The sequence below is a fragment of the Protopterus annectens genome, chromosome 9.part0, assembly GCF_019279795.1.
Source record: "Protopterus annectens isolate FY-2018-M chromosome 9.part0, PAN1.0, whole genome shotgun sequence".
Lineage (NCBI taxonomy): Eukaryota > Metazoa > Chordata > Ceratodontiformes > Protopteridae > Protopterus > Protopterus annectens.
In genome coordinates this window covers 1,790,280,089-1,790,303,547 of record NC_056743.1, presented here as the reverse complement: position 1 = coordinate 1,790,303,547, position 23,459 = coordinate 1,790,280,089, and the positions used below count along the sequence as shown (strand labels likewise).

The window sequence follows — 23,459 nt, the reverse complement described above, 5'->3', positions numbered from 1 at the left end:
ATAGTCTAATACCAATTGTGTGCGAAAACTTAGCTGCAGCAGGCAGATCAAAAGCCACCTCTACAATCTATCCGAACCTCGTATCAGTCACGTGAGGTTACTCAAATGGCGACGTCCTTATTTCCTCGGTGTGTGTTATTCAGTGGCAGTATTGTAAGGCAACATTTTGTACAGTGTCCAAGAAACAGTTGGAGCTGTTTCTGGAGATGTGTACCAATAGCTTTTTATCGTTACAAGCCCTTGCGGGTAAATATTACCGGCGTGTACATCCCGGATAAGGACTCTGAGCACACACCTGAATGGCAAAAGGAAAAGAAATATGACGCTAAGCTATTCGGTCGCTACGGTAGCGCCTCGGGTGTCGATCCAGCGACTCTGTGGCCCCATCCCGAACAACTACGAGAGTTTGAGGAGGAAGAACGGGAGTGGTACCCTTCTTTGCAAGAGATGCAACATAACATCGCAGTTAAAGAAGAGGAGGAGCGAAAGAAACTCTTGGAGAGGTACAATTTGTTTTAATTGAGCACTTGATTTCTGTAAGTATCTGCAGTTATAGTGTTGTCGGCTTATGGGAAGAGGTTACTGATTCGATTCTCAGCTGGGGAGCCTTCTGTACTGAATCTGCGTTTCCTCACACGCTCCAAAGACGTAGCAGGTGAACTGGATACTGTAAAATTGGCCCTAGGTACGAGTGACACAGATGAGCTACCGTGGCAGGGCTAGCCACCCGGCGGGGTAAACCTCAGCTCTAAATGGTTGTCACTGCTGAAGTGACACACCGACCCCATGTGTAAAAAAATAAAAAGGGTTTGAGTATGGATGGATAGACTGCAGGCAATGTTTTACAACGGTACCCCCCCCCTGGGTGTTTTAGTTTCCACCCATATTCCAAAGTCATGCAGTAGGTGGATTGGACGCTGTGAATTGGCCATAGGTGTGTGCATGCAAGTTCATAGGAGGTTACTAGACTAGCCATATTTATCCTGAGTTGCCCCATTTGTCGGTGGTTAGGTGAGTGAAGTATGAATAGGTAAGGGTCTATGGTAGTTAACACCAACTTCCTCTGCCAAAGAGAGACATGGGCACCACTCCGCAAGGAGTGAACTTGCGGTCACCCATGCATTGATCTAGGTTGTGTTTGAAGAGGGTCAGGGAGGGGCTCTGATTCACATAAATTTGAAGCTTGTTCCAGAGAAGCAGCATTCTCTGGGAGATGTGTCTCTGTCTAGCATGACTTGTTTATGCTATAGGCTAGATGAAGATCCCTGTAGCGAGTGACCCTCCTGCAGTTTCATTTATGAATGTTTAGCATTTCCATCAGGGGTGGGTCAGAGACTGCACTGTAAGCCAGGCACAGATCACCCCTTAGCAACCTGTAGGAGACAGAATACAGTGACAGGGCTTTCAGTCTTTCTGCATAAGACTTCTTTTGTGTACGTATTCATTTTTTAGTGAGAAACCGCTGCGGTCTCTCCAGTTACTGCAGGTGTGTGGTGAGGTACATGTGGAAGGGAGCATTGTACGCAATTATTGATCTGATAAGGCTGAGTATAATAGAATTCTAACATCCTTAGATCTAGCTGCAATGCTTTTTCTTATAAGATGTGCCACAAAGAAGGATTTCCTTACTACTGTGGATATATGGTGGTAGAAGTTCAGATTGCTATCAACCCAAGTACTCAGATCACATACCACTGGGTCTACACTTAGGGGGTGCTGTCTGTAATGTAATTAGCAGGGATGTCAGCTTTCCCGAAGGAAAAAGAATGCATTTTTTTTTTACATTTACCTTTAGTCCGTGGCTTTCACGCCAATAATTTGTCTGTATTAAACCCTTTCCCCAGTATATGAACATCTTTGGGAGACTCCGTGATTGCTGCCAATTTGCAGACTGAGAACTTGAGTCTGCCGCAGGCTGTCCAAGTTTGCCTAGACTTCATAGAAATAAATTCTGAACATTGAGGCCCAGCACAGTACCACTGTGGTATGCCACTGGTGACTGGTCTTGAGTTGAAGTCACCTACTTTGACAGTATATGCCTTGTCGGTGAGCTAGTTGGCTAACCATCTGGTAATGTAGGGGTTAATTCTCAACTGGGAGAGTTTTATACTTGAGTGGGGGATTGTGTCATATGCCTTGGCTAGGTCAAGGTAGATGGTATGCACGGTCTTTCCCTCGTCCAGGGCCTTGCTAACTTTCTCGAAGTCAGCCATGTTTAATAGGCATGATATACCTTTAACGAATCCAAACTGGGTTGGGTTCAGAGTTTGGAGTTTACTTATATTCCTAATAAGGTCCGTAATAATTCTTTCCATGGCCTTGCACGTGAGGCTGCTCAAGCTTATGGGCCTGTGTTTTCCAGGGTTGGTTGATGGTCCCCCTTGTGCAAAGGGATCCCTGTTGGAGTTAAACAGGAACCAAGGGGGTTTGCTAGGTCATGTTTTAAGTTGTTTAAAAGGCAACCTGGGATGTCTGGTCCTATTGATATCCTGTTTTTGTGCTTAGAGAGTGCTGAGATGACCTGCTGTCTTGAGATAATAGACTGAGGAATAGTGGCAGGTATACTTTGGGAGATGACTGGAGGGGACGGGGGTGAAGTTTGCTTTAAATCTGTCATCAAGCAGGTTGGCTTTTAGGGAGGTTGCTTTTGCTTGGTAATTAGCATTGGAGGACTTGACAAAATCTCTGATTTGTTTGTTTAAACTAGAGAGGAGTTTTTTCCTCTGCAGAGCTAGTTCCCCCTTGTTCTTGGACATTAGTTTCTTTTGTATAGCCTGTTTATACAAAGGGTCCAGGCTTGTATTTTCAGCAAGACCTGGTTTTAATTCAGTCAGGTACAGACAATTCTATACAACTAAGAATAAAAATAAAAAAAAAAAACAGTTCTCAGCTGCAGAACTTGTGTAGAAAAAACATCAGGAGTCGAATTAGCGCGTTCATAAGTTTTATTTTTTAGTGTCACAAGTTAACACAAGCGGGTTTGTGGATCAGTTCAATAATTTTTTTTAGAAATGTTAGAACTAAAATGGCAGATGCTTTTAAGGGCGGATGTTCACCCTGGTTTAAATGAAGCTATTTCTATAAAGAGCCTATTAAAATATAAATATGTTTGACTATATTTTATTAAGCATATGTATTATTATAACTTTTGCATTTTGAGTTTTCTGTCTTTGTATATTATTATTAGCATGTGAATTTTTTATTATACTTGGGTTAGCGTCACTTTTAATAGAGCCCATTTTATTTGATTGAATGATGATGTCATCTAATTTGAGTATTTAAAGTGTGTTTTTGTAATGGTGTTTTATTTCTGATGAAGTTCTGGAAGTAAATGAAACAAAAGCGCTAATTCGACTCCTGGTGTTTTTTCTACACAAGTTTTGCAGCTGAGAACTGTTTTTTTTTTTTTGTTTTGTTTTTTTTGTTTTTATTCTGAAGTGTTTCTCTAATTCTGTACACCTGGTTATACAGGGCGTTGGTGTACACTTTTGCATAGGAGTCTGTGTTGTCTGCTTTCAAGAGGGATTTGAAATTTCTTATACCATCACTTAGTAGAAGGTGATGTCTATGAATAATTCTTAAGCATTTTTGAGCTTGATGGAGTATCTGATCTTATAATTACGTAGAGTGAGACTGATTTGTGGTCCGATCTTACCAGGGATGATATCACATGGGGGGTGTGCAGTGCTCTCTCATGTTGGTGAGTACTATGTCCAGGACATGTAAGCCTCTTGTGGGTGTGCTGACTAGCTTTCCAGAGCATTTGCATTGACAAAATCCAAGAACCTCAGAGCCAGCATGTTTGTGGTCATGTTTCCCAGTCAATGGTAGGATAATCTAAAATCACCCATGAGTAAGGTGCTGGACTGTATGAGAGATGACTCCAGTAAGTCCAGGTTTGTGGTATGCTTTCCCTGTTTCATGGTGGGTGATCTATAGCTAGCTATGATATGGTAGGGGGCTTTGCCTATATTTATTAATTGGACGTAGAGTAGCTCAAGGTAGTCCTACTGTTTGACTATTCAAGAGGTGTAGTTATCCTTAATGAAGATGCTCCTCCTCCTTTGGTTCTTTCACACTCAGTTTAGCCCTGCATGGCCAGGGTGCTCTCTGCATCTTTGAACCATGTCTCTGTGACTGCACAGATGTCGGCATCTTCTAAAGTGAGCAGTGCTTCCAGGGAGTGAAATTTCTTGTTTAGATTCCTAGCATTAAGTAGCAGTACTTGCTTACTGATGCTTATTTTGACACTACCTAAAAACACAATTGGGATGGCTAATGCCTTTGCCAGTATCCAAAAGCCTACAGGAGACAGTTGCAGACTATTTCTGGCAAAGCAGCATGGCCTTTCAACCATGTCTTCCCAGGCTGACAGATGTTGGATACCCTTGGACTGACAGCAGAAGCTAAGCCAATTGGTATTGTGACATCATCCTTAGAATGCTGCTTAAAGCTAAGCTTATAACTTCCTGTGACACTGCCTAAAAAAGCACAATAGGAGATTGCCAATGCCTTTGCCAATATCCGAAAGCCTAGAGGAGACAGGTGCAGACCATCTCTGGCAAAGCAGCATGGCCTTTCAACCATGTCTTCCCAGGCTGACAGATGTTTGATCCCCGTGGACTGACAGCAGAAGCTAAGCCAGTTGTTAGTCGATCATTTTTTGTTTGTATTGTGGCATCATCTTTAGAATGCTGCTTAAGGCTAGGCTTATGACTTCCTGTGACACACAATCTGAGAGCTCAGTCATGCCTGTCTTCATGTAGTCCATTGAGTTACACCTCAAAGCATTCACTCCCACATGGACTATGAGTTGTACCGGATCTTGTAGTTGAGTGACTTGAGTGCTTTAATAATTTGACAGATTCTGGCACCTGTCAGGCAACTAACCATAACTCGCTCCTTATCCAGCTTGTTGAGGGGAACTTCCATGTGTCTCTCAGTGGAGTCACCTATGACCAGTACAATATGGATTTATTTATTGAGACACTCACTGGTGTGTGTGGTATGTGTTGTGGTTGTTTTTTCCTTTGTTGTGCATAAGCTGTTTCCATTTGGGAGGCCTCTTTTTTTGGTAAGCTACTAGTGAGTACCTCCACATATGTGGGTTTGTATCGTGCTCTTATTTAGTATGTAAAGTGTGTGTGCACGCGTGTGCTGATAACTTGTTTGACATTCGTTTTGTCCTTATGTGAGACTCTTGCCCCCAGTTTCATAATGTAACTACATCTCTCACAAAGTATTTCTTTGTTTCAGGAGTAAGTGGTTGTCAGTATAAATGAGACGACTGGTACACTGTCTAAGGATGTCCATGTCTGTAGGCTGGCCAGAGTGTGTACTGTAGTCAGCTTTTGAGAAGTTTTTCAGCTTAATTATGGCGGGGGGGTGGTAAGAAAAATCGAATGAGACAGTCCGATGATCTGATCTCACCAGGGAAGAACATACTATGGGAGTGGTGCATCGGACACTCATATTGGTAAGAACCAAGTTCAGAATGTTCTCTCCCCTTGTGGGCGATGAGACGAGCTGTCTAGTGCATTAGAATTGATGAAGTCGAGGAATCGTTGAGAGAATGCATTAGTGCAAGAATAGTTCACCCAGTCTGTGGTGGGGTAGTTGAAGTCACCAAGGATGAGTGTTAGGGGGTACCATGATGGGGTCAAGTAGGCCTGGTAAGAGGAATGGATGTCCTGAGTCATGGAGGGAGTCTATAGCTAGCTGTAACTTGGATGGGTGTCTTGCCCATTGTCAGTTGTACCTTGAGTAGTTCCAGTGCGTCATACTGGCAAACCAGTCTGGAGGTGTGCCTGTCCTTATCGAAGATAGAGGCACCACCACCCTTAGTCTTCCCGACCTCATTTTGGGGGTCGGAATATATGGATTGAGATATAGCCTGGTAAGGTAGGGGTGCTCTCCACAGCCCTGAACCAAGTTTCTGTGACTGCACAGACATCGGTATCTTCCAGTGCAAGGAGGGCCTCCAGTGAGTCCATTTTCACGTTAAGCAGCATGACCTTCAATTTGCTTTTTGACAGATCTTTTAAGTTGGAAGGTTTGTCTTTGGGACATTGCCTAAAAAAGACACAGTGGGGAGGCAAGAACCTTGGCCAGGATCTGAAAACCCAGTGGTGACAGGTGAAGGCCATCTCTGGAAAAGCATCAAGGTCTGTCGACCATGTCATCCCAGGTAGACAGATACTGGATCCCCTTTGAAAGACACCAGAAACTAAACCAGTTGTTGAAGTCAGTCATTTTTTTGATGGTATTGTGGTATCATTCTTGGTGAAGGTAGGATGCTGCTTAGGACTAGGGTCATACCTGCCTGGAACACATACTCTGAGAGTTCAATCATGTCTCTCTCCATATAGTCCAGGGGGGTATGTCTCAAGTCATTCACACCAACATGGACAGTGAGAGTCATACTTGTTGTGGAGAGACTTAAGTGTGTGCGTGATGTGGCGGATTCTGGCACCAGACAACTGACCGTGACCTTCTTGTCCAGCCTGGTGAGGGAGACATTGGTGTGCCTCATAATTAAGTCACCGATGACTAGTGTGTGATTTATTGTTATGTCTTGTGGGCTGTGTTGGTGTGTTGTCTGCTATGTGTGATGTGTTTGGAATGTTTGAGTGCGTTTTGGAGGTCTCTGCTGTTTAGTTAAGTTTTTATTGAGGACCATTGCATAGGTCTGTGCATGTCTGGCTGTGTTGTGCTTGGCTGTGTGATGAGAACGGTGTGGTGTTTGTGCTGGCAATCTCCACTTTTGTCAGGATTATTTATTTATTTTATTTAACATTTGTTGACCAGGAAAGTCCGACTAGGTTCCACAGATCCTGTTTTCAGCGGAGGCCCGGGGAGAAATGCTCCAGAAGCATGTCTTTAGAATGTGGGAGGAAACCCACGCGAATGCAGGGAGAACATGCAAACTCCACACAGAAGGCACCCCAGCCGAGAATCGAACCTGAGAACCTCTTGCTGTAAGGCGACAGCATTAACCGCTGCACCACTGCGCCGCCCGATTACTTACTGTGGCATGAGTGGGCATGGACTCTAGGTTGTTGATGTACATGCATTTCTCTCCGGTGAAAGAATTATGTGCTAGGCGAAAAGGGTTGTCAGTAAACATGATGCAGTTGCTACACTTTCTCATTATGCCGATGTCAACCAGGTTGCCAGGAGAAAGTGATGGGAATTATCCAGATATAGTGTTCCGAATGCTTGGGCGGATTTATATAGAGAGGGTTTTGATAAGGGTTTGTCTTCACAAGACTGTAGATCAAAAGAACCTTCTTGTAAAGTAACTGGCCTGAAACACAAATGCTAAGACCAAAGCTAAAATGCTTAGAATAACAGATTTAATTAGGCTAATAACAAGCAGTAATAAATGCACCAGAATAAAAGTACTTGAGCATACAGCAGAAATAAGGTAATAAAGTATAAAGAACACAATTACAGTAAAAGCAGCTGAATAAAGTGTAGATTTTTTAGGTGGAGAAGAAGGAAACGAAAGATGGCTCAAGATTAGGGAGCTAAGGGGGTTGGCCTTCCCAAATGCTCTCTCTCTACTTAGTGTGCTGAGCTGATGAGATAAGACTGGGAGGAGTGTTCAAAGTCAAAGAAGCAAGGGGGTAGTCCTACCCAAATGATCTCACTGCACTACGTTTAAGACTACAGCAACACTTGGGAGGATGGGAAAAACAACAGAGAGAAACAATAAAGCAAATATGTAAATAAGGCAGATATACAAATACACCACAGTGCAAATCAAGTTGCAAAAAAGTGTACTTATCAGTTTGGGGTATTGGATGGTAATAGCATCCAACTTGGCCAGGAGAATTGGTCTATATCAGCTCTGTGCAAATTCACAGAAGTGAGGTCTGTACTGAAAGTGCTGCAGGATAAGTGTAGTTTCTGGTTGCTTGAGAGTTACTATTAAAAACAGACCTGACAAATACTGTACCCTATACTATATCATACCATACCATAAACACTGTATTGATTTGACTTTAATATTGAAATACAATAATTTAAAAGCCTGGCTGGAATAATATTTTAAATTTGTATTTCCGCTAGAAAGAGTGGCATATGGAATGGTTTTCAGTGGTACACTGAAATTGAATGAATTGAATAGAGACAGGAGAGTGAATGTATGAATGCAAGCAGAAGTGACTGTGTATATGAGAGATCAGAGAGAGGGTGTGCGATCTGATGCAAAATGAGTGAGTATGGAGCGAGTGTTGACATTTCAGCGATTTGCCTTGTTTGGTTTGAATTGTTCTCAGGTTGGGGAGAGAGGGAATCTATCTGTGTCTTTCTTTTTAAAACTATAAAACACACAAGGTGCATTTCTGTGGGGGGAAACAGTGCAACACATGAAAAACTGAATTGTTCATACTGTATTAAATTTTTTTGTGGTTGTTTGAATTCTGAAAACCAAAAGAAAGGAGCCAGTCCAGAATAAAAAAAAAAAAAACAAATGTCTGGACACTACACCTAAGGCACCACATGAAGGATTACTGGAAATAAATAACAAATTCCTTTATTTAACGCTGCAAAAAGAGAGAAAAAAGCATTTTCGTCATCCCTCAGACTTCTTCAGATTAAACAATAAAATGGCAATTTCCATCACTTTATATACACCCATTAGTTAATTGATTGATTCATCAAGTATTTAAAGCAACAACCATTTAAACAAGTAAATACGTTTAAAAAATAAATATTAATCGTGTGAAAGGCTGGATAAAATTGGTGGAAAATTTACTAAAGTATGTGTATACTGTAAATAAAATGTTTTATAAAAATGAATTATGAACTGAAATTTAAAAATATACATATTTCTAAACTGATATAAAATCAAGTATATGTAATAAATATGTTTTGTCTAAGAAATAAAAAAAAAAGATATATATATATATATATATATATATATATATATAAATCCTCTGGATAGTACAAATAATGACAATAACAAAACTGAATAAAGCAACATAATGTCCACAGTTTAGCTGACCTAAGTTTAAGTAGGGATACCAAGGAGATGTAGTCATTTAAACCTGGCGGTCTATTGGACGCCAGTACTATCTGCCAAAAAGTTTCCCTATATTCTAACTTGTGCTCCCAAGGCCCCCCTCTCAATTCTTTAGGGACCGTTTCAATGACAAAGAAGGAAAAACTGGCATTAGGGCATGATAATGTATGTTTTATAAAGTGCATTGTTAGTGTTTCTTTTATTAACATCATTCATGTGTTCATAACTCAGTTCTTTAGGGACTGTTTCAATAACAAAGAAGGAAAAACTGGCATTAGGGCATGATAATGTATGTTTTATAAAGTGCATTGTTAGTGTTTCTTTTATTAACATAATTCATGTGTTCATAAATTCTTAGTTTCAGTTGTCTTTCAATTTTCCCAACATAAACATAAAACCTATCACAGGAGCACAGGTGACAATAAACTAGGCCTTGGGAGTTACAGTTACTATAGGTTTTAGCTGTTAATAATTTTTGTCTAGATGTAACAAAAATCTGTTCCTTGTTGGAAATAAGTGCACTGGGTACAGGCCCCACATTTATAAGTAACCTTCTTCCCATGTGTAAAAACAATTTCATTTTTGTCAGATTCTAGAATGTTCTTAATGCTGTATCCCTTCTTGAACACTACTTTAATGGATTTAATTAGGTAAATCTGAGAATCTACCCAATTCTCTTTGTACAGTGTTCTTAATTTGATAAGCATTGGCACTGAAACCAATGACAAAGGCTCTGTTATAACTGTCAGTGCAGGGTCTAGATCCATGTTTGTTGAAAAAGTTAGATCCCATGCCCAAAATAGGACTGTATTTATTTTTCCTACCATCTGTGACTTCAGTTTTGATGGTAGTTATAAGCTCATGAGGGTTGATGGTAGTTATAAGCTCATGAGGGTAGCCACACTCAAAAAAACATACATTCTAAGACCATACAGTCAGTTTCATAGTGAATGTCGTCCGATGTCATACGACTTATGCATACATATTGTCATTTGACAATCCCTTTTTTCTGGAAAAGTGGATGTGCACTATTGAAACTAATGTAGTTATTAGAAAAAGTTGGTTTTCTAAGATAGTTCAACCTTCTGCAAATAAACATCTAGATAACACTTTGCATAGTGGCCTGGTAATTAAATTAAAAAAAAATCAGTAGTTTGATTCAAGTATTTGAAAAATTCATCCAAAAGTTCTAGTCTCCGTAACGAAAAAATACAAATATCATCAAGAAATCTGGTATATAAATTCCAGTACCTAGTATAATGACAATTGTGAACAAATTTTTGTTCCCGTACTGATACTATGATATTTGCAAAAGTAGGGGCACAACTGGCCCCCATAGCAAGTCCAGTCTCTTGACGATAAAACTCGCTCTCAAAAAATAGAAAATCGTTCTTGAGGACGAGCTGTGCTAATTCTAAGCATAAGACGATTTCTGTTTCTGTTGCTGCAGATTTCATCCTCAAAGCTTCTTCTAACCAAGTAATACCTGTATGGTGTAGAATGACAGAAAATAAATCTACCACATCTATTGTGGCGAATATTATGTCAGGTGAAAAATGTGTTCAAGAAGGGACACATTAAGAACATCCTAGAATCTGCCAAAAAATGACATTTTTACACATAGGAGGAAGGGTATGAATGAATATATTTATTACATATACTTGATTTTATATCAGTTGTTTAGAAATATACTTGTTTAAATGGTTGTTGCTTGAAATACTTGATCGATCAATTAACTAATGGGTGTATATAAAGTGATGGAAATTGCCATTTTATTGTTTTAATCTGAATAAGACAAAAATGCTTTTTTATCTCTTTTTGCAGCATTAAATAAAGGAATTTATTTCCAGAAATCCTTTGTGTGGTGCCTTACATGTAGTGTCCAGACATTCGGTTTTCTTGCTTGAGTTCTGGTTAACTGAGCTTTTACTGTAGTATGGGAATTATGAAGGAAAATGTTGAACGTGCAAGGAGGTTGGCAGCTAGGTGGAGAGGAAGGCAAGGTATGTTAAGTGGCTAATAGTGGGGAAGGAGAGAATTTTTTTCAGTCACAGGCAACCAGGAAAAATTAATTTGAGGAGAGCAGTCTTCCTGGAAGAATGCTGGAGGGTGTCTCCTATAGGGGTATGTTGAGTAAAGCACCCTGCCAGATAAATTGTAGGATTGGCTACCAGAGATGCTGTCATCACACCGTGGGAAAGATTTTTTTCTTGGCCCATCACCCCACTTCTTTGCAGACAGCTTTTGCATAGGCTGGGGCAGGCAGTGAGAGGACTGCATGGTCCTTCCCTAGGCCATAGGGCAGTTTGACCTATTCTGCCAACTTCTGTGCCTCAGCACATTCCTGCCAGGTAGGACACACCACCCTCCCTTCTGCTCTGTCAGTTGCCCAAACCACGAATACAACTCTGGTTGCTTAAGTTGTAGTTAGTGCTCTGTCCCTCTATGCCACTGGTGTAGAGGGCTGATTTAGAAGAGAGAGAATGGTGTACGAAGTATTTTTATATATGTAGAGGAAAATACGCCTCGGATGGGGTTATTGTATGGGATATATAAGAAGTTACAAGCAGCAGGATATTAGGGTGATATTCTGTGCAAGAGTTCTTAATCTTAGTAGCTATACCAACTTGGGAAATGACGGTGGACAGTGATAGACATTACTGCTTCTGTTCATCCTTTTCCAAGAAAGATATCGAGAATGAATTCGGCATACTTGGTAGTAAGAAGGCATTTGGGTCTGGCCAACAAATTAGTGGAAGTAGTGACCCATTTACTTTGAAAAGGGCTAGAGTGCAGCCATATGTTCATAGGTCAGTTTCTTGCTTCCATTCAAGCTGTTGTATAATAAAGTGGGACAGTCTGGAATTCTCTCTTGCCCTCTCTCTCAAGGTTTTTTTTATTATCATTTTTTTTCCAAAATTTCAGATGCAGAAAGGCACGTAACTCATGGAACATAAATTGCATATTTGTCTTGGGGAAATTGGGCACTCAGAGCACCACAAGTGTCACGTACAGTAATATAAGCAAAGCACAAGAGGAGCTTTAGTAATGAAAAAAAATATAAAGCAAAACTGTATTAAAAAAAACTGTAATAGCTTATGATGCTTGTCTATCTAGTTGTCTCCTTCATACTTGCACATTTCCCCCTACAGAGCTATGAAAACTAGCCATTGTCACTTCCTTTTGCATACTTACAAAAAAGAGCTGTCATTATATGAAAACTATCCGAAAACTCTCTGAGCCATGAAATCCTGAGCACCAACTTGGGAGCTAGAAAGTCTGCCCTCAGTGTTGCAGACTGGGAGGGCAAACCCTGTGTTATAGGGCATCATAAGAGGAAAACTTGACTAGCTGCCTTTCAAGTCATTTTGGATTAGAACTGATTTTACAGTTAGTGATATGACCCTGTTCTTATATGACTTATAGACATGTTCGGAAGTTTCCTCCTGTAGTTGTTGCTGTTTTAAAGCTGCCAAATGATGGCATATGCTCACTTTTTTTAGAAATGTATCGCCTTGTAACTGTCTTGTCATTATAAGCTGCCTTTCCACATATACAGAATTGTGCATGTGAGATGCAACTTGTTTTTGGTGTACAGACATACTAATCTAGCCTTACACCTACAAGTTTACTGGGACTTTTATCATTATTTCATAGCCTGCGGTCACTACATCTGACCCCAGTATTGCAGGAGCGCTGTCATAAAGCCGTACACCTACAGGTTGACTGAGATTTTGTCATTGTTTCACGTAAGCATATTTATCATGAAGAACCTTGCTGCGTATTAACGTTAATCAGTTAAATACATGCCTGCTGTGTGAAATAGTAGGACCCCTTACTAAGTTGGCCACGGTCTCATTTTGCTTGACCAGTAGTCTTCTACTGCATATACCAGGTGTTTTAGTCGCAGGAAATGACAGGAAACTTGTTACTTGCATCTGTCTTTGTTCCGGATACAAAGTGATTGCTTTCAATTATAAATTGACCTTGAGGATAGGACGCCTGCTATGCTCAGCGTCGACTATCATCTTTGTATCAGACACACTAACTCACTTAACATATAACACAGCAAGCTTTCTCTTCCATAGAAACATGGCTCTCCAGTGCTGAACTACTGAATCCTAAAAAAACGAAGCTCCTTCTCTTCACCCACAAACCCCATAGCTCCAGCAAAACAAACTCTTTTCAGCCAACAATACTGAAATTGAATTGGTTCAGCATACCAAACTACTAGGTGCCTCAATCGATGAGAACACACACACAACATTTTGAGGGGAGATCTATGCCTGGCAGTGAGGCGCTCTGCTTGACATGTATGGGAAGTCTATTCCATAGCATGGGCAGTCTGTGGATTATGAACCTGTCCCTCCAGCTTGTCAGTCCCCACTCTGATGGACCTCCTGCATATACACAAAACACAGTACCAGAATTACCTGTTCTAAAGACTTGAAACTTGCCTGTGATATAAATAGGACCTGCTGGAGAGAGATGTATGTATCCCAGAGACTACCCCATCAATGGAACAGGCTCCCCATCCATGTGAAGCAGAGTTCCTCCCTAACCCAGTTCAAGTGCAATTTGGGCAATTGGATGGGAAACCAGAAACCCATCCCTGGTTGGCACCTCTGTCTCTAATGCACCTCTGTCTCTAATGCAAACATGTAACCTGTAATTGGTTCATCTCCCAGGCCCGTGATTACACTTATCAGGGATATCAGAATGTGTCAGAGATTTGGGATGCGTGGCTAGGCTAAAAAAGGCCCTTGTGGTTATTAGCTTAGTAAACACTAATGAATTTACAGACCTCCCTAAGGAAAAAAAAAAAAAAACCCCTGCTGGGATGCTGGCTAGCTAAAAAAAGGCCCTTGTGGTTATTAGCTTAGTAAACACTAATGAATTTACAGACCTCCCTAAGAAAAAAAAAAAAAACTAGAAACCTGCTATAACAGAATTGCCAAATTTTCCACAAACGCAACCACTCTAATCACTGTAAAGCCCTACATTCCCTAAGATGGCTCTAACTCCCTCTCCAACTGTACAACTTGCTATGGTGTACAAAATCATCCACCACCCACTAGCTTGTCCTGCTCTTAGCCCATTAATCAACTTTTATGTAGGTTCATAGGTGTGTACTAGGCTAATGGCCCTGGAGCCTTTACAAGCCTAGCCCATAGGATTACCCTGGCATTGTGCCACCCGACCTTAGTTCCCAGTGCCTCTGTCAAGTAGAGCCACTGGAGTGATCCCTGGGATGAATTTTCTGTTTCCCATCCACTCAAGATTTCTCTTGAAGAGGACCAGTGAGGCGCTCTGCTTGACATGCATGGGCAGTCTGGATTATGAACCTGTCCCTCCAGCTTGTTCTGTTTGTGGTAATGAGGTTGAAGTCTCTGGAGCATGTAGTGCGGAGGGATTGGGATTTCTTAGATGTAGCATTTCTAACAGAGCTAGGTCAGACATGGCTTTGTAAGTCAGCAGAGATTGCCTTCTAAGTAGGCGATATGAGACTGAGAATAGTTGGAATTTTTTGAGTTTGTCCATATAGGACAAGTGTTTAAGGCCTAAGATCATCTTTGTGAGGTTTTGCGGCCTCTCCAGTTGTTGTAGGTGTCGGTACATGCCAGATGGGGTATTGTACTCGATTGGCCTAATGAGGGAAGAGTAGAGGAAGACAATAAACCTCCTCCTTTCTGGATGCAAACCCTTAGTAATGAGATGTGCCACATAGAAGGACCTTCTGACCACAGAGGCAATGTGGTGCTCCAAAAGAGAGGTTGCTGTCAACCTGTGGTCCCAGATCTCTTATGACACCTTCCGTGTTCAGTGGACTACCATCGATGTGGTAATTCATGGGAACTGGGTTTTTCCCAAAGGAGATGACACATTTTTTTGGTATTGAGCTTAAGGCCATGGTTCTGACACTAGTCATTGGTGTCAGTGAGGCCTTTCTGTAGGATATCAGCATCACTTGGGGAGTTAATTATGGCTCCCAACTTGCAATCATCTGTGAACTTTGTCAGCCAGAGTCCCTTCGTGTTGGCCTGGACTTCAGAGAAGTAGATACCAAACAGGAGAGGACCCAGGACCCGAACCCTGTGGGACTCGACTTGTGACTGGTCGACAGTCTGACTTGGAGTCAGCTACTTTCACACTGTGGGTTCTATCTGTGAGCCAATTTGCAACCCACCTAGTGATATAGGAGTTGATGCCTAGCTTAGTGAGTTTTTCTATGATTCCTGAGTGGGGAATGGTATCAAAGGCCTTGGCCAGATCAAGGTAGGCTGTATAAACCACCTTGCCTTCATCCACAGCTCTGGTGACTGACTCAAAGAAGTTGACCAGGTTGAGCAGGCATGATCTACCCTTCACAAAACGAAACTGTGTGGGATCCAGAGTTTGGAGGTTCCATATCTCTTTGTGTATTAGGTCCATGATGATGCGTTCCATAGCTTTGCATATCAGACTTTTCAGGCTAATGGGGTGATAGCTCCCAGGGTCTGTAGTCACTCCTTTGTGGAGAGGGATGACTGTAGCAGTGTGCCATTCGGTAGGGACAAAGCCTGAGGTGAGGCTGTTATTGAACAGGGCACACAGGTGAGGTGCCAGTTCACTCTGTAGTTCATGTAGAACACAGCCAGGTATATTGTCAGGTCCCATAGAAGCTGTATTCTTGGCCTTGGACTGTGCTGTTTTAACCTGTGCAGCAGTAATACTGGGTGCTTGGCAGTCAACTGATATTGTGATTGGCCCATTGGTGGGGGAGAGAGAGGGGTAAAGTTGGCACTGAATCTGTCTGCCAGTATATTGGCAATATCTGTTGGCTTGGTATAGGAGGTGACATTGTGCAACAGCTCTGAGCAAATCTGGGTATTGCCGTGGAGATTCTTTACATTAACTATAGAAGGCCTACTGGTTGTTTTGTGGTTGTCTTTACTATTAGCTGCAGTTCTGTTTTTATAGCTAGCTTTAGAGGATTTGATGAGGAATCTCAACTTTTTGTTCAGGGTGATAAGGAAGTTTTTCCAGTCTTGGGACTTCACCTTATTTCTCATCCGTTTCCTCCTCCTGCTGTAGAGTTTGTTTATGGCAGGGGGCCATCAGATTGGCTTACTTTTTTTGGAGGAGAGCGTCTTGGTTCTGTTTGGTATGGCGAGATCCATGCATTTGTGTACGTGTTCATACAGGGCATTAGTGTATGATTCGGCAGTCATGCAGCTGTTCTCCAGTTGCATGGGTGCTATGAAGTTAGCCACCTCTGTTTTTAGGAGCCCAAAGTTAGCTTTGGAGAAGTTTTTCATGGTGGTTACCTTTGTGGGGGGGGGGGGGTGGATTTCCAAGGTGATAGTTTGTGGTCGGATCTAACCAGGGAGGAGTTGACTGTTGGTACAGAGCAATGGTCACCCATGTTAGCAATGACCAGGTCAAGGATGTTGCTATCTCTAGTGGGGGTAAGAATGAGCTGGTCCTGGGCATTGGAATTAATGAATTCCAGGAAACGTTGGGCAAGTGTATTGGTACACGAGTAGTTTTCCCAGTTAATGGGTAGTTGAAGTTGCCCAATATGAGAGTGTTAGGTTGGACCCTAATATTCTCCACAGTGCTTAGGAAAGTGGAGTGTGTGTCTTGGGTCATGGTTGGAGACCTACAGCAGGCTATGACCTGAATCGCTGTCTTACCCATTGTTAGATGCACCTGAAGTATATCTGATGCGTAATGTTTGGCTACCAGTCTGGAGGTGTGTGCATCCTTTATGAATATGGAAACACTACCGCCTTTGGAGCTTCGGTCCAAGTTCTGGGACCAAAAGATATGGAATGAGTTATAGCCTGGTAGTGCAGTAGTGCTATCTGCTGCCTTGAACCAGGTCTCTGGTACAGCACAAATGTCGATGTTCTCCATTTTAAGGAGTGCTTTGAGCGACAGGAGTGGATTTTGAGATTTAGACTTCTAGTGTTGAGCAGCATGACCCTCTGATTGCATTTGTTTGTGGCTGTTACAGTGATAATTTGGTCTTTGGATCACCACCTAAAAAAGGCACTATATGGGTAGCAAGTGCCTTGGCCAGTATCAGGAAGCCCAGGGGTGACAGATGCAGGCCGTCTCTGGCAAAGCGTCTAGGTCTGTCAGTTATGTCATCCCAGGCAGACTGATACTGGATCCCCTTAGAATGACACCAGAAACCTAGCCAATTGTTGAAGTCAGTAATTTTCTGCTTGTACTGTGGTATTATTCTGGGAGATGGTAGGAGGCTGCTCAGGGCTAGGGTCATACCCGTTTGGGCTACATAATCCGAGAGCTCCTCCATGTCTCTCTTCATGTAGTCCAGGGAGGTACGTCTCTGGTCATTCACACCCACGTGCACAATAACAGTCATATTTGTACCTGTTGTTGAGGGACCTGAGTGTGTGCGTTATGTGGCGGATCCTGGCACCTGACTGTTATTTCTCCTTATTCAACCTAGTGAGTGGGACATCAGTGTGTCACACTATCGAGTCACCTATGACTAGTGTGTTGGGCATGCTGTTTTGCCTTGGGGGCTTTGGTTGAGTGGCACACTGTTTAGGAGAGTTAAATACCTCATGATTAGTGTTGTGTCGTGGTGGTAGAGTTCATTTCTGCCTTGGAGGTGTCTGCAGTTTGCATAGGTTTTTGTGAGCCTCCGAGGAGGTGGGTGTGTGGTTTGTGTTTTTATGTGAAGGCAGTGCTGGTGTGTGTTCTGTAGGGCTATGTGTTCCATATGTTGTGGTGCAAGTGTTGACTTGCTCCTCTTGACCAGCTATTCCGGTCGGCTGCAGAGTGTATGGCTTCCAATTTGGATATATACGTGCATCTCTCGCAAGTCTTGAGTGTTGGGGAGGTAAGAGGAGAGGGTTGTCGGTGTACATGAGGCAGTTCTACATTGCCTCAGGATGCCCACGCTCACCTGGCTAATAGGAGAAAGCACAGGGAACTGATCTTTAGACATGTCTGGAGGGGTGGGCATTAATAATTACTGGAGCCGTTTCCTTGTAGAACGTTTAGTTGGTGGTAGCACTGTTGTGTGCTACAATAATAGCAACAAAGATGTCTGGTAAAGTGCTAGACTAATAAGCTAAGAAAAAGTGCAGGAGAGCAGAGAACTAGCAGATCTAAGGGAAAAATTGAAGAGCACCACTCAGAAGCTTACAAAAAATCCTGAAGACAGCAAATCCGTATCTGGACTACACTAGTTCCAGGAAAGGCAGGAAACTTTTTTTTTTTTTTTTAGTAGAAAGTGAAGAGACTGAAGATAGTGAGATGATTCAATATGCAGGAGCTAAAGGGGTGAGCCTTTGCTAAGTTCTCACTATTCTCAGTAGAATGAACTGATATAATGTGACTTGGGGGGGGGGGTCCAGAATCAACTTTATACCAGAGGCGGGAATTCAAAGCCATCAAGACAAAAAAGACCATAACAAGAACTGGGAGGGTGGGTGAGAAAAAAAAAACAGTTGTACGGATTACAGAGATATTAAATCAAAAGTGCAGACTATGATAAATCAGAGTAAACTCTTACCTTTTCTCAATATCACAGCTGGCAGTAGGTCAGTCTCTTTGCAGCAGCCTGAGCAACATGTATATCTGATTTAAAACGCTGGCTATTTAAGGCACAGAACAGAAACCAGACCAATTATCCAAACAATAACAGTTGCAGGAATGCCTTGGTTAGATTGAACCAGTTCTGTTCACTTTCTCTTACTAAGAAAACAGATCTCTAGACAAAGGATTTCACTACAAACTGCTGAGGTCAACACTAACAGATATTCAGCTATATCACATAACAAGAAATAAACATCTCTGATCTGAAGACAAACATCTCCTCACAACTTATAAACTTAACAAAACCCCTGGCCTAAGCCTTTACTCCTGCTCTGTGGCAAAACTATGCAACTCCCTTTTTTTAACTATCAAAACTGCTACTAACCTGCACTCCTTCAAAACCTCTGTAAAAGAGTACTTCAACAATGCTTGGATTTGCTCCTGTATGAGTCCAGGCTGAGGTGCTCCTATCCCTTTTTCTACCTGTACCCTTAATATCCCCACTACTAACCTCCTTCCTGGACACATACTCCTCCGAGGTTACATTCATACCTTTTCCACATCTATTCCTACTATCCCCTTTATCACACCCTATCCTTCTCTACTCATACTATCATACGCTTTCACCAATATAATCTGTTACCATATCTCATGACCTGTAGAATATTAATTATTATAATTATCTGTTAAACAATGTTGCATCTTTCTGTTATCAAGTTTTTCATATAATATGTGCTTGAACACTAACTTTATCACGTCTGTTGAATTTTTATTCTGACAAACTAATGTGTAGTTTTTCAACTTTTGCACTTAAATGCTGTGACTTTATTATGCCTGATTCATTCTGACTAATGTTTCATATTTATGCTTGAAAAACTAGACAGAAATAATAGTCGTAACATTAATTTTGTGAACTATATGTATCTGGAGCTTTTCTCCCCAGGCCTCCTCTGAAAATGGGTGCCTCGTGAACCAGTTGGACTTGCCCGGTAAATAAATGCCAAACCAGTAAAAAAAAATCTATAGCTGTGTGAGCATACAGTAACTCGCATATTGACAATTTCTCAGCTCCCCATTGTGATGAAAGCTTTGATCTACTTCTATGTTCATCTTATTGTGTTTGGTTTTCCTAGGGAGAAACTGATTGCAGAGAACATGGCCAAGATGCCACAGATGGTAGAAGACTGGAGAAGGCAAAAGCGGGAGCAGAAGCAGAAATTGCGAGAGGAGAAAGCAAGGCGGGATCAGCTGCTAGCCATGGCCAGAGAGCGATTTGGTTATAATATAGATCCACGCAGCCCCAAATTCCAAGATATGGTCAAAGAGATAGAAAAAGAGGAGAGAAAGAAGAGAAAACTCCTTAAACGTTTGCAAAAGGAGGAGAGTGGAGCTGCAGCAGTAGGCAACGTAACAACACCTCAGTCAGTACCCTCATCCACTTGATAAACTGTGCACATTTTCAATTAACAGTTTAACTGCAATTTGATCAGATCTTCTCAGCTTTCAAGTGAAAGGAGTTAATGTATTGACCATGTAATGCAGCTGGTTAGCAGACATGGGGGTGAAACAGTTTATACTTAAAATTTCACAAGGTCTTCACTCCGTCAAAGAATGAAGGTAAAACAGCCAGTCATCTAGCTTGGAGGGTGTACAAGCTGATTTGTACACTAGTGGGTGTACTGAGTGCTAAACCTGGTTAGGACTGGTGAAGAGGTATTACGTTTCTTGAGCTGGAAATCATTGGTTGCCTGTCTGGGACTATTATATTGTGCTGACGTTTTTGTAGTTTGCTATTAAAATGTGGCATGCTTAATACAAATTAATTGGAAACATCAGTATATACGTACAGGATCTTACTGAATGGATAGAAGAATCGTGGAACTGAATCATTTTTAATCTCTAGCAGAATTTGCTGTGTATGCACATAAACAGTTTGGTGCCATATGCCAGTGTTGGTCCTTTTTCTTACAATTTTGAATCTGTTTTGCATTTGTAGCAGCTATTATCGAGCTAGCATATGTTGACGTATGCGCATTTCTTTAATTGCTATGGTCTTCCTGTGCATCTAAAGCTTTGATTGTAGTTCACGCATTACACTTTGTTGTGCGATTACAGTATATCTGGATTTAAGCTGCCTTTGCTCATTCATGTGTTAGTGCCGCTACATATTTCCCTTATCTACCCAACTGGTGAGTTGGGGTTGTGTGTCTGTCCTCTCCTCCCATTCTTAACCCACTTAATTTATCTACAATCCTACATAATGTACTCCTTAAGGCTGAAGTACATTAAAGTTGTGGGGGATTGTCACCTGCCTTAATGGAGGGCAAGACCATGTTTGTTTGCATTTCTGTTTTTTCTCCTTGATTTTTGTGGTTTGTTACCCCATGTCCTAGTAAGTTTTGCCAGGTAAGTACCTTCCCCAAAAATAGATGGTCTGCCATGTCAGGGTGTTCAGTTAAATAAAAACTGTTTGGCTGGTTACAGTGTTATTGTGTGGAGTAGAATCTGCATGTGGATTGACACAGAAACCTTCTTTTGAAGGTAATTCTTGTACATTGAAAATTCACGGGGGTGCTGTGTCAGTCTTAACAGTAATACTCTTCCAAACCATACATAATAAAACACAGGGTCATACCTCTCACCTGTACAGATTTTTGCCTCATTTTTGGTCTGTTTTTCAAATGTGGTTTTCTGGCAATTTAGTGGCAAATCATTAAAGATTGAAGTTGGAAAATAATGATAGATATTTGAGTTTCAGACTTATTCCTTTCAGAAACTTCATGCTAATGCTAAATGTGTTATTTTGTCAGCTTTCTAATAAGAACAATATATATTGTCCCTACATTTGGGCTTTTGTCCCATTTTTATTTATGGCTTTGTCAAGATTTCTGAAAGTTGAAAGGTATGATGGGGATCAGCACATGTCCTTCAGGCAGGCTGCCAACTATGACTATATTTTTATATATATATATATATATATATATATATATATATATATATATATATATATATATATATATATATATATATATATATATATATATATATATATATATATAGTGTCCATATATATATATATATATATATATATATATATAGTGTCCATATTTTCTTCTTTGACGAGATGAAGATGTGAATGTAAGATGAATGTGTGTTGGTATGGAATAGATTGGAATGGAGTAGCATATAGGGAGCACAGAGATGGGCTGCCTCAATACCATTCCAGCCACCACTCAGTGCAGTCTTTACCATACTGGTAAATGCATCGGCTGGATGAATTAACTAGGTCATACCTTCGTTTTCATAATTATTCCAGATGAAAATTATTTCTTTGCCTTTGTAATAAAAGTAAAGCCATTTCATACTGAAAATGTCCAGAGTTAGTAGCTTAGTCCTGTACTGTCTTCACTTACAGACCATGTAATTACTTATCTAAACTGTGGCTGTACAAGATGGTGTTACAAAGTGAAGACAAAAAAGAGAGACCTGCTTGCCTGCAAGCCAGTCTGTTTTATTGTTCATAGGCATGTATTGGGAAATCTGTTACAAGCCTAATCAACATTCTAAACTTGTCTCCATCCACTTAAGCTATACTGACAAGCTCAGACAAAAGAAACATAGAATGTCTAAGCTGGGGTTTGGATGTATTGGCCTGAACACACCAGTAAACACTTGAAACTCCTGGGCGTTCAGTAGACATGTAGATGAAAAAATGGTGTAGCATTAAGGGGTTATTTCTATGTATCCTGTGGAATTCCAGGATGTTTGCAGTATTACACAGGGAAGATTCCAGCTTCTCTGAGTTTTTCTTGTAGCTTTTACTAAATGGTTGGTCTGTGTGACCTTTTTATACTTTGATGTGCATATTCAGTTGCCTCAAGAAGAGCAGTACAAGCTATTCCAAGCACTTTGTACTCAAAGCAGAGGTGTTTATTCAATCCTTTGTCTTCATCCACTTGCTGTTTTTTCATGTAAATTTGATGTGTCTAGTTTTAATAATGCTTTTTAATTTGGTATGTTATTGTTTTTACAAGTCAGTAGTGTGATTTTACACTTGGCTAGTGCTGCACACTGTTGACTAATGCTGAACACTGGATGACAAAACTCACTGAAGACCTTCAGCGTCATAAAACCTGTCATTGTATGTTGCACAGTAGGAAGATTTGTTTTTTTCTGTAATGGAGGTGGTGGTAGATTCTCTTACATTACTAATTGTGTCTGTGGAAGTCTGTTTCTGTAACAGCATGTACTGTTAGGAATCTGCTGCCAGGTAACAAAAGGAGTACTGGAACAGTTATAAGCTGGATCTTTGGACAGCTGCAAGCTATAAAGGGCTGTGGCTAACCAGATGCATCTGCCACTTGTCTCTCACTGGTTTTGCAATTCTCCACTCATGTTTACGTACAAATTTCAGTAAGCAGGTTCTGTAGCATGGTATTTTAGCCCTACCACTCCACTGTGACTTCAGTAATGGAGTATTTGCATATCTGAAAAGGCTGAACTTCTGCAACAACAAAATATCTGTTACTCTTTGTCATTTTATTCAGTTCATACTACTCTTGAATTTTGTTTGACATTCTTGAATCTTGAGGAGGACCTTTTTTCCCCTTGTATATTGTTTCCAACCCGTAATTTCTTTGTGAAAGAAAGGCTTGCCAATTCATTGAAGCATTACATTAAATTGATTACACCGAATGGATGCTCTAGTCAGTGTTTGGTTATTTTTAGAGTTATTAATATTAAGTTTGTGTGGCTGTGGAATAAATTGCAAAGTCAGTAACTAGGTAATGTTGCAAGATTAGAGCAGATCACATGAGTATGGTTTATCATGACAAGAGGTTTATGCATTTCTGCATTTTCCTCCTTTATTTTT

At 41.0% G+C, this 23,459-nt stretch overlaps 1 protein-coding gene across 1 annotated transcript; it reads left to right on the top strand.

The window, feature by feature from the left end:
- On the top strand, positions 1 to 20,530 carry GADD45GIP1 (GADD45G interacting protein 1). Its single transcript, XM_044084665.1, has 2 exons — positions 1 to 503; positions 19,720 to 20,530. The coding sequence occupies exons 1-2, from the start codon at positions 106 to 108 to the stop codon at positions 20,027 to 20,029; spliced, it is 708 nt and encodes a 235-aa protein (XP_043940600.1). The 5' UTR covers positions 1 to 105; the 3' UTR covers positions 20,030 to 20,530.
- The last annotated feature ends 2,929 nt before the right edge of the window (positions 20,531 to 23,459 follow it).

What these genes read in the sequence shown, in the direction of transcription:
- GADD45GIP1 (XM_044084665.1), top strand. Translation starts at nt 106, where the DNA reads ATGGCGACGTCCTTATTTCCTCGGTGTGTGTTATTCAGTGGCAGTATT. An exon ending in CGAAAGAAACTCTTGGAGAG is followed by an intron (nt 504 to 19,719) that starts GTACAATTTGTT and finishes TGGTTTTCCTAG; the next exon opens with GGAGAAACTGATTGCAGAGA.